This window comes from Falco punctatus (assembly GCF_963210335.1).
Source record: "Falco punctatus genome assembly, chromosome: 4".
Taxonomy (NCBI): Eukaryota; Metazoa; Chordata; class Aves; order Falconiformes; family Falconidae; genus Falco; species Falco punctatus.
This window is the reverse complement of record NC_137583.1, coordinates 85,154,461-85,168,836: the sequence shown is the minus strand read 5'-3', so window position 1 is coordinate 85,168,836 and position 14,376 is coordinate 85,154,461. Positions and strand designations below refer to the sequence as shown.

The 14,376-nt window shown below is 48.7% G+C and overlaps 1 protein-coding gene across 1 annotated transcript in view; it reads right to left on the bottom strand.

Annotated features, from left to right (window-relative positions):
- Positions 1-8,548: 8,548 nt before the first annotated feature.
- The window catches only part of VOPP1 (VOPP1 WW domain binding protein), a 65,047-nt gene continuing 59,219 nt past the window's right edge, over positions 8,549-14,376 (bottom strand). The window contains exons 4-5 of the mRNA XM_080386112.1: positions 12,786-12,922; positions 8,549-8,905 (exon numbers count right to left, since the gene is read on the bottom strand). Of these exons, the coding sequence (XP_080242238.1) occupies positions 8,724-8,905; positions 12,786-12,922 (319 nt within the window). The 3' untranslated portion in view covers positions 8,549-8,723. The remainder of the gene's footprint in view (positions 8,906-12,785; positions 12,923-14,376) is intronic.

Sequence of the window (14,376 nt, the reverse complement as noted above, 5' to 3'; positions counted from 1 at the left end):
AAACCAACAGAAAAAGCCCTTTGCCCTTAGTTTTAACTGTGCTGCTAGTGCTTTGCTTCCCCTTGTGGTGTGGTAGGCTTGTGAAATACTAGACCTGCCTCCAGGTGCTCCTGAGTTGGGGAGAAGTGGGACACACTCTGAGTACACTTACGGTGGCTTAGGCATTCCAAATAGTAAGTACACTTACTGCTTGAGAAAGGCAAGCGTAGCATACTCAACTCGCTCAAGCTCTGTTGTCATCTTTCCTGCAGGTCTCCCTGTGCTCTGTCATTCCAGGTGGTTATTTTAATTGGTCTCTTCTGTTGGGCAGAGTGTGACAGGTGACAGAGTTTGACCTTCAAGGTACGCATCGCGATACGTGACCTGTGGGCCATGTGCTGAGCGCCAGCGCTTCGGTCAGGCTTGGAGATGCACCGTCGCTCCCGAGCAAGTCTCTGAATGGTAGCGGCTGCCTGCCTTGAGCTTTATAGCGTTGGCTGCCAAATCCATTGGGATATTAATAATCTGCAAATTCAGTTCTGCTGGACGACAGCAGCAGTGCCAGTGCAGGGACAGCGTAACGTCACAGCGTAGCTCCTCTGCTGGTTTGTCACTTAGGACTAAAACACGGGAGCAGTGGGAGAGGTTTTTTCACTTCTCTGGCAAAGGGGAGATGAAGTGGGGGCACCAAACCTGGCTGCAGCTGTACAGCTGGAGATGAGGGGAAATGCTGAAAAGCCGAGGGGGGGGAGGGCTGCTGCTTGGCAAGCAGCTGGGGTGCAGCACACCGGAGCAGCAGAACGGAGGGATGGGTGAGGAATGGGGAGAGCTGGTTGTGGGAGGCAGTGCAGGGCGTGTACCAGTAGAGGCCATCTCCAGGGCCATGTTCCTCCGTGGCCAGCGTGCTGAGGTCTAACTCTGGGTTTCTTTCTTCAGCCTGTGGATCGTGTTCCTGCCCGTAGACAGGGAGGAGACTTGCCTGGTTTGAAGTCTCACAGAAATTTCTAACAAAGAAGGGAGAGGGCAGCTCTGATCCTGTTCCATATCGCCCCCCACCCCTTTTTTCCTTCACCTGAGACTGCAGGGCGTGTGGGGTGGGTTAACGGGGAAGGGGCTTGCCAGGTTTGCAGGAACCACCTGCAAACACAGAACAGAAGCCACTGGCCTTCCTGGCAAATCCCACACGTGTCGTACCGACTGCTTAACCAGGGGGTCAACAGGCAGGGCTTTTGCATTCAGTCATTGTACACAGATACGCCTTCTTGGTGGCTGAGCCTGGAACGGCACCTGTGGGAGGTAATATTTGGCTAGCTGGAGCCCAGGAGGAATTAAATCTTGTTGGTTTAAAAAATATAGAGGTATATACACATTTACAACAGCTTAATACTGAGCAGATCTCCAAGATGCTTGAGTTGTACCAGTCAATAACAAGCAAGTCAGCTACCAGCTCTCTGTACCAAGCCAGCCTTCTGCTGCGGTGGGGCCTGGCACCGGCTTCCCTGCAAAATCCTCTTGGAATGGAGCAAGACTGGAAACTGAACGTATTGAGTTGTGAAGCGTCTGACTGTGTCTGCCTTGTCTTTCTGACATGACTTTCCCTGTTCACCGCAGCGCTGTGATATCTAGGTGGCCCATTAAGAAAGGATAGTGTGTGAAGGTGAAAAAATGCATTTCACCAAGGCATTGTTTTCAGAAATCACATCAAACTAAGAATGTGGAAGATGTCTTAATAGTCCCTAGTTTGCTTTGTCTGTGTGTAATAGTCCATCTGTTGCAAAAAGCAGTAGTGTTAAAAATGGAGATGCTCTTTGGGCAGAAAAAGAGGAAAAAAAATGCTGATTGTTTTGTTCTTTGGCTTTATTAGTAAAGATCAAGCTATGTGGTGGTAATTTGTGTGGTTCTTCTCTCCACCCCCACCCCCACCCCCTGTAGTACTCCTTCCCTCCAGCACTGCGATGATGGTCCCACTCGTCTGACTGCTGAACTGCCTCTGATCTCACAGTCCTGCAGGATAAAACATGCTGGAGAGTGGGAAAATCGCTTTTTTTTTTAACCACTTTCTTTTACAAGCATTGCAGGTCTCTCTACTGCTGCTTCTCCTGGGTGATTTTTACTGTACATCGCTTAGTGCAAAGCTGCTAAAGCCTGACTCATGACTAACTGGTTTTTAAGAAGACATGCCTGTCTCCAGGTGACTGAAAGCTGGTTTCCAGCTCTGAGAAGTCTTCACGTTTTTCTGTAGCTAGGCTTTAATGGAAGGAAACTGCAAGTATGCTGCAAGCAAGGGGCAGTATTTCTGTTTCATAAAACCCCACCTGCGACTCGCAGCCCTCTTTGCCATTGAGAGCAACTGCTGCTTTTTTGAATTAATAGCATTATTTCTGGTCTGTAGGTAGGGAACTGAAAATAATCTGTGCAATTCAGCTGTATAGATAAAATTGTTAGGGCTTTTCTAGCACAGTCAAAATAGGGTAGGTTAGAGAGGTGGGAGGAAGCATGTGTGCTGCGTGTCAGGTAACAGCTAGGCAGCAGCCTGCTGCCTCTGCCCTGTCCCGTCAGCGTATTTTGATGCAGCAGTCCTTTTCCTGGTGAAAACTGTTCGTTTTCCTCCCGTTTGTTTTCACATCAATTCACAGGTGCAGGAACCCAGTCTCTGCCCAGCACAGCAACTGTGATTTGTATGCAGGGAGCAGTAGTGACATGTCTTTAGCCGTCACTTCTCCTTGATGCCTGCAAATGGGCTGCTGGAACTCCAGCTGCAGCTATTCGATAAGCTCAGCTTAAGCAGCAGGAAAAAAGTACAGAGCCAGAGACGTGGGCAGAGATACATACACCTACCCTGTGCCTTCTCTCACTACATAAAGCAAAAATAACACGCAAGTGCAGCTAGCGAGCTACCTTCCTGTGCAGGGCTGGGGTCAGAGGGCTGCTTAACTTTTCCCTGTTCCCTCTGTTTTCTCTGCTGTCCACTTCACCTTGTAGGACGTGGCAGCTTGGGGCGGTGGCTGCTGGTTGTACCTCTCCCCTTCTAATAGCATCCTTATCGTAGAAACCGCTATGCCGGAGCCTCTTGTGTCTGTGGAGTAGTTTCCCTGTCAAAGAGTACAAGCAACTGTAAAATCCTGGAATAAAATCTCAGCTCCCCAGCAACAGGGCATGAGAGAGGAGGGCTGCCACGGCCCCAGGGCCCACAAAGCTCCTGGCCCATTTCAGTCGCCTCCTGAATTAGTAGTGATGCTAGTGGAGGGGGATGGGGGGAAAAGTAAGGTTCCACTATCAGACAAGGTGTTTTATCTTCTTGTATGCCAAAAAGTGGCTTCTTGGGTAGATGCCTTTAAAACTAACCCATCTGAGGGTTTGGGGGTGGTTGGTTCGTTTGAATTAGGGAAGAATGAGCAATACCTCCTTTGCTTCTTCGCATAGTCTGAAGGGCTTAGAAAATGTAATCCCAGCTGTTTGTTTTCACAGCAGCATAAACTGTCACAGCACCCTAAAGAAAACAAAAAAACCAAAACACAACCACAACCACAAAACCTACCCACCAAACAAAAAAAACCCCCGACCTTGTCATTAAATTATCTTTTCCCAAAGTGATGAAACATGGGCACAGCTGCCTGGCAGCCCCGAACAGAAATGGCAGGACCCTCCAGGACAAGCTGGGTCCTATTTACAGTACAACTGATGAGTCAGCCTGCTAATTGCTGAGAGGCACAGAAGGTGCTGCAGGATGCTGCAGGTGACGTTTGCCCCTCTCCTATGAGCCATGGGGCAACCCGGTCACACCGGTGAGGAGGAGACAGAGCACGGAGCGTCACGCAGGATGCCAAGCAGCAAGTTTTCAAGCTGTGCCACTACTTCACACCTTTACTGATGGACATGGGATCAGCTTCTGTGCCTCTGCTGGTGCTGGGTCACACCCACCCACCTGTCACCCACATCCCACCCTCCCGGCCAAAAGGCTCCCGCGAGCAGCACCTACCCCAGGCCTGCCAGCACTTTCTACACCAACTGCCCTGCCAGCCCTCCATGGCCACCATGCAGGACGGGGCTGCAGGAGTCGAGGGCAGCCATGCAGGGATTGGAATTGATTTTATGCCAAATCCCATCAAGCTGAGCATTTACACATCACCCAGTCTGCAATACACTTGACAGGCAGCGCGTGACCAGCTGCACGGTACCACCTGCATCTGTCCCCTGCTGCCGGGGTTTGGTGGCTGCAGGCGGTGGCAGGGTGGCTCCCACACGACAGACACAAGGGCAGGCAGACACTGCCCTCCTCACCCTCAGCTTGCCCCCTAAACCACGATTTAAGGCCTGTTCCACCAAAGAGGTGCATGACTAGGGTGTGGAGGAGTCAGGATAAGCCTGTCACAAGCATTTACCCTTAGCAGTCATCAGGCAGCCAATCGAGTTGACATAATCCAAAACAAATCTCAAGGTGTTCCAGGATCGGTAGGCAGACTGGTTCAAGTAATGACCTGAAAAACACTCAAGAAATAAACTATTCCCTCCGCGCGGAGAGCAGAGCCCTGCACCCCTCTGGCCTGGGAGCCACACGGCTGGTGGGATAAGGTGGGGCAGCACTCGCCCAAGAGCTCATCAGGAGGCAGGTGGATGATGTGTTGGTCACACATGGCTACCGACAGCTGATGGGAAGGGAAGCAAACAGGGCTTTTCAGTCTCATCAGCAATGGTAGAAGAAGAACTAGCAGCTGGCACCTGCTCAGAAACACGACCAGGTCCGCAGCCCCGCAAACAGGCGATGGTGGGAAGGTTTACTGCGTGAGGAGAAGGCCAGCTCCCCGTTGCAAGCCACGGAGCCTCAGGAGTACCACCTTTAACAGAGAGACCAAGCTGATGACAGCATACCTAGAGGCACAAGCTGCACATGAGGATCCTTCCAAGCCTATGAAGACCCCTGCCGACTCCCTCCCTGCACGATCCCCAGCAGAACACAGCCAGCCACAGCATTTGCTCTCCTTCATTGAGACTGGACCAATGGCAAAACCTCCAGCTGAAACCCAACTGCCCAGCCACAAAAAGGGCAGGTTCCCTCCTCATCCCACCGCGCAGCCTGTTGCAGAAGCCTTGGATGTACAAAGGCCTGGCCCCACCAGAGCTGGGGGCAAGGCACACCAAAAGCCTTTTCTCTCAAAGCACTGCTGGAGATTTCATCGTGGCAGAAGGCGCCTGACCCTCTCCTCCTCCCCATTTCTGCCAGGGTCACAGCAGCAGAGACCTCAAAGGTTTCCTTACCCACCTAGGCATGTTCCTCCCGATCACTGCCTCCTCCCAGGTACGTCAGACACATTTTGAGGACACACAGCTGAAGAAAGCACCTCCAGGGGGTAATGTTTATGTTCCGGGCTCCCACCCACCCCAGGCTCTGTGGCTCGACTTAAGCGCTTCCACTCTGCCCAAACCCTGTCCAAGCCATTTAAACCTCCTATATCAAATGCCTCTGTAAGAACCAGGGGACTGATTCCTACAACACATTAAATCGACTTCCTGATGTAGATGGCAAGATCACAAAGGCGGCGGGGGGGGGGGATTAGCCCCGCACCCTGGCCCGGTGCTCCCGGGAAGGGGCAGGGCAGCGCCCCACACATCCCTAGGGCTCCCAGCTACCAGCCCTGACATTTTGCAGTCCAACCACCACCCTGCCTTGTCAGTGAGGTTAGAGAACCAAAATCTCTGTTGGGTTAGAGAGGGCAGTAGCAGCACCCAGAGATTCAGACGCGGGCATCCCAGCGGATAAAGCATCAGCGCACCGCAGGGAAGCTCACATTAGCTGCTGGTAGCTCCTGGGGCACCGCTGCTGCCAAGTAAAATCCTGTTAGAAGATGCTGTTTTCCTTCACCTGTGGGACTGCACGCCTGGCCTGTCCTCTCTGCCTACTGTTGAGAAGTAGCTCTGCCCTTTCCAGCGGTGTGCCTGCGGCCCGTTTCATAGCTGGCTCTTAAAGTGCTGTTGAGTACAAACCTCTCAGTGGCATTAGCCCTGCCTTTCCTCCTCTGCACACAAGAGTTCTTTACCGGTAATATAAAGAATTTTAAACATACAATTCAGGAAAAGGCAACAAAGAGGGCTAGAGATACAGCAGCATCCCGTCTTACTTGAATAAAATGCATTTCAAAAGAAGTGCCGGCACAAGTTTTACGTGCAATAGAAGCCCCCGAGACTATAGAAAGATCTACTTCTGTTCCACTCACCCTCCAAACCAACTTTGCAAAGTGTGCAATGTACATTCCCAATCAACCTCACACTGTTGATATCACCCTACCAAAAGTTACAGGGTTTTTCCTTTCTTCCTCTCCACTTCCTTTTTTTTTTTTTTTTAAGCTAAGAGGGGGAAAATGGGGGAGGAGAAAAAAAGAAAACTTTTTGCAAAAGCATGGCAATGAGAGGAAAGGCACGTAAACAGTTTGCAAGTAATTCATATGAATGCCCACACAGGTGCTGTGTTTTCAAGAGCAGACCAAGCAGGTTTGCTAGCAGAGGAGCGCATGCGCTGTAGGAGGTGGTGTCAGCCACGAACACTAGCAAATAAACCAGCCAGACTTCAGGAAAACTTTACCAGAAGTTGAACTTCAATGTACAGCATAAGAATTCACTATAAAAGGTTTCTATTCAATATGTCCAGGAAAATGCCAACTGTCATAGATACATTTCATAATATAAAAGGACTTAACATCTATCTACTAACATGAGGTCTGTTGTAATTTCTATTGACAGAAAAAGAAAGGTTGGATTTGCTTTTAAAAACCTGTCATGTATACACACCCATATTCAGTGACATATGCAGCTTTAAACCTCAAGTGCACACTAATTTAGAAAATATATACAGTTGTGGTGTGCAGATGGACCTAGTCATCATACATGAAGTGTACTTTTTTGTCAAGTGCCTGCCAGCCTGCACTGCACACACAGAAATACTTCACTTTGTCCCTTGTTATGATCCACAGTCAGGGGAAGCCTCAGTTACAATTCCACCCAGGTCAGGTCTGCAGGAATGAGCCTCCCAAAAGCCAGCTCTGCTCCAGGTGACTCCACCAGTCAGAAACAGTGTTTAGAAACAGTGACGCTTCATGGTTTTTCTGTCAGAGACGCACGTTCGTAACAAAAGGGATACTCTTTTCTGCCAGTTCTGCAAATACAGCTTGCTGCCTAGGAGCAAGTCCTCACAAGCCACTTGCTTGTGCAATTGGAAAAAAAAGGTCTTCTGACTACCTCGGTGAGCTCTGTGCCCTGGCTGGAGCAACACAGGAGCCATCGGTGTACTGGCAGCGAGTAAGCGCTCGCCCGGTACCCAAAGAACCATGCCGGACTCCTAACCCTCAGCTATGCAGGGCTCTGCAGGTCCTTCAGCAGCAGAAGGCGATGGCATCTTCTTTTTGTCACTCATTACTGACATGGCTCTGAGCATGCACAAAGGGAGAAGGTCCCATCAGTCACGTCTCAGAGTAGCTTCACGTTTTTGCTAGACATAGACGGGTGGGAGAGCCCCTGCAGGTGAAGGGGCTCTGTGTTTCTTTGAAGGTGTTGACTTGTGGTTGCTCAGTCGCCCACGAGCATGAGACGGTGAATTGGGACGCACAAAGAACTAAGGGTTAACAAAAGCCAGACCATCTGCGCATCAGGTCAAGGAACTGCTCTTACGCACCAGTCCCACAAAGTTATTTATTTGCCTGACCTAGACAGGAGAGAAGTTTTTACATATCTGTCACCTGGAGATGACATCTCTACTCAGTACCCTTTGTGGCAGCAGTAAGACCACGATGAAACCTATTTCTCAGGGACACAACTCCCGCCAGCATCTAAGGGAGCAAACCTTGAAGTGTGTTCCCATTCCCTCTTACTGTAATTATTTTTCAGTTTAGGGAAGAAAACTTACCTACGTATTTCTGTGTTTCTAACTGTTCTGTCCCGAGGCACAAGGTCTGAGGTTGTATCACTTCCCTCTCACTACCAACCTTCAGGCCATCGGCTGTGTCAGACAGTCTCGCTGCTGGCCAAACAAGGGGGGCCAGGGCGCCGCCCACACAGGCACAGTCCAGGTGCTGGCCAAGAAACACTCCAGTCCCGGTCCTTCACTTTTTGGAGGCATCGTTTGAAGTAATGACTCCCCTCTATCTAGGGCGCTTGGCAAGGCCCCTGCCACGACTCGACCAGCACTGGTGCTCCAGTCACAGCAACTTCTATCACAGCGTCTTTCTGTTCTGCATCAGAACCGAGCTGTACAAGAAAATCTTAAAAAGAAGATGGTGGTCACCATTTCTGGTAAAAGCATCGCGCTGCCTCTTCTACTTCTACCCTCTTTATCTGTCATTCCCCTTAGATGAGGGCGATTGTGCTACAGGGTCTTAGGAGAGCGCACATCGCGCTGGGGCTGCAGGAAGAACTGCTATCAGTAGCCTGCCACAATGCAATTAAACCCATGATGGAAATGAACAATAAATAAAGAGGAAGACATACAGGTTTTAAATATAGGTTTCCATTAAAAGCATTACAAAGACAACTTCTCTCATTTTGAGGACAAAGAAAAAATCCACTTCTACTAAAAAAAAAATAATATTTAAAAATCACCCCTTTGCAAGTAACTTTAATGAGGAAAGGTGCAGGGAAGGGAGGGAGAGAGGACTTGGAGAACTAGCAAGTGTTCAAAAGGGCAGATGCCCTCCATCTCGGTCATTTTGCAATGGCACCTTCTTCTCACACAGTCAGGTCAGAGAGCCAAAGAGTCCTCACGTGGAGGATTTCACCACCTGCTCGTAAGGGGGAGGTGGCGTGTTGCAGTAGGAAGGTGGGGGTGGGTAAACCGGGTTTCCTTGCGGGGAGTTGGGCTGGACGTGGAAAGCCATAGCCATGGGATTCATCACAGGTCCACCTGGATCTGTGTAATACGGCACTCCGGGTTGTTGTGACCCTGAAAGGAAGGAGAGGAGAGAAAAGGCATGAACAACGGCAGCGACATAAGCTTGTGCTCTCCCAGCCTGTGCTCTGCACCCTGAGACAAGTTTTCTCAAAGTGTTCATCAGAGCAAAGACAAGGCGTCACCTTTCTCCCACTCCAGAGAAATCCCAGGCTTGCGGGACTTACGTTCACTTCTTGGGATTTCACCAAAAAGTTTCAAATTCCCGTGCAATGACAATCATTTAGTGAAACACAGGACACCAGACCCCCGGACAGAAAAGCCGCCATGCTGGCAGAGAGGAGAGCTGTGGGGTCCCAGGTGGACAACGGGGCTCCCACTGCAGCCCCGACTTGGGTGTCAAGTCTCACCAAAGGGCTTCACAGATTATTTTGTGGGTGCTGGATCTGCCTGTAAGCCAGAGCACATCTCAAACAGATAATTTCCCTTCTAGGCATGACACAGCTAAGGAGTAAACACGTACGAACCAAACGACCAAGCCGAAGCCCATTATGGCTAGCTAATGCAATGGGGCAGGATCGCTTCACACAGATTAAAGTTAGGAAATGATGTTGGAGCCTGCAGGGACAAGGAAAGGAAATGTACAATCAAACACAAAATTCCTTGGCCGTGACACATGAGGACTAGCAGAGACTGCTGCCATGAGGAATAACAAAGGTGGCGTGCAACCCTCCTCAGATATCACAGAGGGTGGTGGAAGACTATTTAATGCAATTCCAGCAATTTAAGTCACAGACTGCCTCTATCTCAAGATGTAAATTAGTTTTCCTCTCTTTTCCTATTTAAATAAAGCTGGACTGGGAAAAAAATATAATCTTGGCTGAGCAACAGGTTTTCTTTTGGTGTGAGTCTGTTTTTCCTGTAATGACACAGCCTCTAAGGGATTTTCCCCTCAGTCACTCCCTTCCGTGACTTAGGGACACTGGGACTCTATTGCCACAGAAGGAATACAGGCTTTTTGAAGCCTTAAGTGTCCTTTAGGACTTCAGGTGTTCAGGAAGGAGCTACATACCAAACCCCAAACCACGTCCTTACAATATTGAATCAGATGGTTGAGCCACAAGGCACAGGGATGCAAACTGTCCCAGAGCCTGGGGTGTCTGCCTAGGGAGCTTTGTTTGGGCACTTGGAGCAAAAAGGATGGGAAGCAGATCAGGAATGCAGCTATTTCCTTCTTAACACAATAAGTTTCAACACCCCATCACAGTAATTTTTCCTGTCTGAACCAAGAGGGCTGCTCTACAGTCTCTCCTCCTCCGATCCAGCAACCAGAAGCCCCCGTTCTGCTTCCATGTACAGCATCAGCACACGGCTGTGGGACAGCCAGGCTGAGAACAGGAGCCAAGTCCCACCTCTCCAAAGTCTGGGCCAATACTCTTTCTGTAGCCTTTTTCTTAAGCAATTTTGTTTTAAAGTTAAATTCTGCCCAGCTCTGCATTTCTGCTGTTTCCACCCGCACAGGGAAATGGGAGAGGTTGGAGGCAGCTCACTGCATCTCGTTCTTTAGGAAAATTACGGTTTTCATCAAAAGTTGCAGGTATAATTATTGAATTGGGGGGAGGGGGCAAGCGTGGACACCAATCTTTTGCGATATTTTTTCAGTTCATAAAACCCAGCAGAAAACAACACCCGAATACCAGCTTCTTTGGGGGGATCAGCTCAGTAAGTACTTGTAAAGCATCTACAAAGGGACCCCAGCTTTTCTAGCACCTGAACTGCCATTTTGGGGCTATGCATGCCAGGGATGAAGTGAAAGATACCACCAGGTCTGCAAACTGCTGCTTGTAGGTGAGGTGTTCAATCCATTTTCCCAGTCAGACCCACAGAAAAAGCACTCCCACTTCAGGCTGCTGCTGGGGTGGCAGATGATGCTGCCATTGTCTCTTCAGGGAAGGAGGGAGATGGGCAAGGAGCCACGTGTCAAGGGCTCCACCTCAACAGTGAGCTGGTTACTGCTACCAGATCTAGAAAAGGAGCTAGTGGGAAATAAGAACTTGGTTGACTACTAATTCCCATTGCTTTTGTTGTTGCATGTTCCCACAAGAGCAGAAAAAAAATAAAAATGGTGAGGTTAGCTCAGAGACCAAAGCTCTTCAGTAACAGCAGTAATGGCCTGGAAGCAGGTAGCATAAGCAGGTCATCAAAGGGCTTGTGCCTGTTTTATATTTACCCACAACTTATGTTCCATGAAGTGTCACAAAAAAGGAAAACCGTGCTCTAAAATTAAATCTGGTGTTTGCCAATCTAGCCAAAGACGCTCCCTGTTCGCATCATCTTGAGGTTATTTTTCAGGCTTAAAAATATTAGTTTAGTTTGGCTCGCCCCCAGCCCTCCGCTGTTGAAAAATAAATACTCTCTGTGGAAATGCTTATTCAGTCAAGCACAAAAACAGATGCAGAATGGAAGCCCTAAAAAAACCTCTTAAGGTTTAAACAAAAAGAGGGTGAATAAAATGTCAGTTTGTGTCCGTAACATCTTTTTATCCATTTCGACCTGTGAGAGAGAGAAGCACGTCCTATGACTACATGCTTTAGGACGCGAGAAAGGTTATTTCCAAAGCCTGCACAAGGCACGGGGGTGTGCAATAGCCAGCAGGACAGCGGGGAGAGCCCAAATGTTATGTCTCTGTGCAATGCTCACAGTGAGCACAGTGAGCTAGAAGGGGGTTAGGATGCTTTTCTAAGGAGGCTGTCTTGGTGCAGCCACAGTATTGCACAGAGATGTAATGGTTCAGAAGACAATTTTTGATAGAGTGTTTTGAGGCACCAAAATTTCAGAGCGAACCTCCTTCCCATTATAAAATACTGAGTAGTATTTCCACTTTCAAGCCAGTATGAAATAAAAAACAAACTGCCAATTCCCCCAAAAGTTATCAGAAAAGATAATTTTCCTCTGGCTTCAGCTCTCTAATACAACGTGCAACAAGATGACAGCCCGGGAAGAAAAGTGTCAGCATACCAAGCGTGCCTGCGTATGTCTGTGTACTTCCAGTGGCACAAATTAGCACTGGCTTATGCAATCTGGACAGTGGTTAAAAATGTCTCCGTTCGGCCTTGCTGAGGCAGGGAGAAAGCAAGCACCGCAGCCCGCACTCAGATAAAATCTCAGCGCTGTAAAAGGTTTTCCAGCTAGAGATAGCTGGGGTCAAAATGCTCCCATATGGCACAAACATCTTCTGCTTACAGGTGAGTCTTATTTTGTAGGGTTCTCCCAACTGGGACTGTCTAACAGCCAGAGGGGAAGGAATAACAAACTTAGAGAGCAGTCCTGCCGGGGCAGACATCACCAGGTAGATCCTCCTGATGCTCACAGCTATCAGTGATCAGAGAGCCAGCAATCAGACTAACAAGGGGAGGACTGCTTTGCTGCAGAAAAACTAGCACAGCAGAGGGAGGGAAAATCAAAAAGGCCAGACTTACAAGATAGGCCCATCTTGGAAGAAAAATGCTAGGCTTTCCTTCACCTCTGCCCATCGTTATCATTAAAACTCTATATTTAAAACTGCCTTCATGTCACTGTCCATTTTGGATGCCTACGGTTTTGTCTACACTGCAAAGTGAGAGCCTCCTAGCCTTCTCCCATGCACGGGCACACAGCTGTAAAGGCATTAGGAGCCGCAACAGAAGGGAGCTGAAAGTCCTGTCATGCTGGGTTTCAAAAGCACTTCTGTACACAGCAGCCGAATTACACTGTTTGAAAGGCAGGAGACCTCGCTCCTCGCGGGAGGTGGCCGCACGGTTTAGTGCAGTGCAATCCCTCATCCACATCCCAGTTTCTAAAAACGAGCCAAACAAAACCCCCAAACCCACCCCTTTTTAAATGCCTTGGCAAATGTAAGAAATCAGTGCGACTTGTTTAACGAGCAGTTTCTGACCTGATGCAGTGTTGACTGGTTGTCTGGTGTAAGACACATTAAAAGTAGGTTCTTCTACTAGTGGAGGAGGGTACATCCGCCTTCGGATAAAGAAACCAGCTCCACAACAGAACAGAACTCCCATCATCAAAAGGAACCTAGGCAAAGAGAAGAGGGAAGTCAAAACCCACCCACATCCAGGCAGCTCTCAAACCCAGAGCGTTTGTCGAGAGAAACAGGAGTATCACCTAGCAATCATCACCCTACAACTTTTACCAGGGTTTCTTAAATAGGTTGTCTCTTGAGAGCAGGTCTATGTCATCTGAGATAGCACTCGTGGGGCACTTTGGGTCTATTACAGATGACTTCAGCGATTAACACTATTGTCCGATGTTTTCTGCCACGAAAAATACAAATTTGGAACTAAAACGCCCTCGGACTTTTGGAAAGTTCAGGTTCATACCTGACCACTGCACTGGCATGCTGAACTGAAATTCCAGGTCAAACTGCATATCTTGGACACAAGCCTTGTACTTACAGCATCAAGGCCAGCCAGGAGGTTTGTGGGGGACAGAGAGGAAAACTATTCTGCAGCTGCCCTTAAAAGAAGATTCTTAGATGTTCTTAAATTACTCAAGACTGTAATTCTGTCTCCTGTGGGAAATATGGTAGCTGGCATTTAAGCTCAAGCCAGAAGACTGAAGCACTCAGCACTGAAGATGACAAGCTTTGCTTTGTGCTTCCTAGACAGGATACACATTCCCGAGGAAAAGGACATTATTCTGCTTCAGTTCTTCTCCCAGTTCCTTTTCCAAACTGACTAAGCTGTCCTCGCCATTCCCTTGGTGCTGTGGAAACAGGCACATGCAGCAAGGGCAGGTCAGATAATTTTTCTTCTTCAGACAGTGGCTTTCACCATATTTCCTTGATACCAGACAGGCTGGTGGCTGGTGCAAGCTCCCGTAAACCCAAACGATTCTCCTGCCTCTAACGGCCACCTCATTTCAGGGCCTTTTACTGGAGAATGACGACAACAGTGCTCTTTTGGAAAGGATGGAAGTTGGCCAGAGGCCACCCAAGTTGGCCAGAGGTAAGCCTACACACCACGCTCACCTCCCCAGGAGCACCGCCAGGTGCCCAAGAGGAGGAGCGCGACACTGCACAGCAGCGAGAGGTATTGCATGGAAAGGGTCAAATTCTGTTCTTGTTTCTGCAGTGGAAACGAGAGCAGAAGGAGGTCCTGTTTCCCTGAGCCAATATTAATACATTCTCCCTTTTGGCAGTGTTCCTGCCAAGGATTTGTTCTGAACAGAAAAACAGAGATTTACGACGTCACCCCAGGGATTGAGATGCAGAGCTCTTCAGTTATATCAGTAAGGATTGTACACCAAAATCCCACAGTCAGCTTTGGGAAATCTCTGTATTATAGCATATATCAGGCTTCTGTTTTTCAGTGTTTATTTGTTTCAGTTTTGAAGGCTTTTTTTTTTTTTAAGCAGTCTTCCAATTCTACATGAAAACACCTGAAATCAGGTTTTCTAGGAGAGCTTTTGCTTTCTCTCTACTGTAATGGGAAGGTTTTATTCAGGTGCTTTCGTAAATTCCTCTCCAA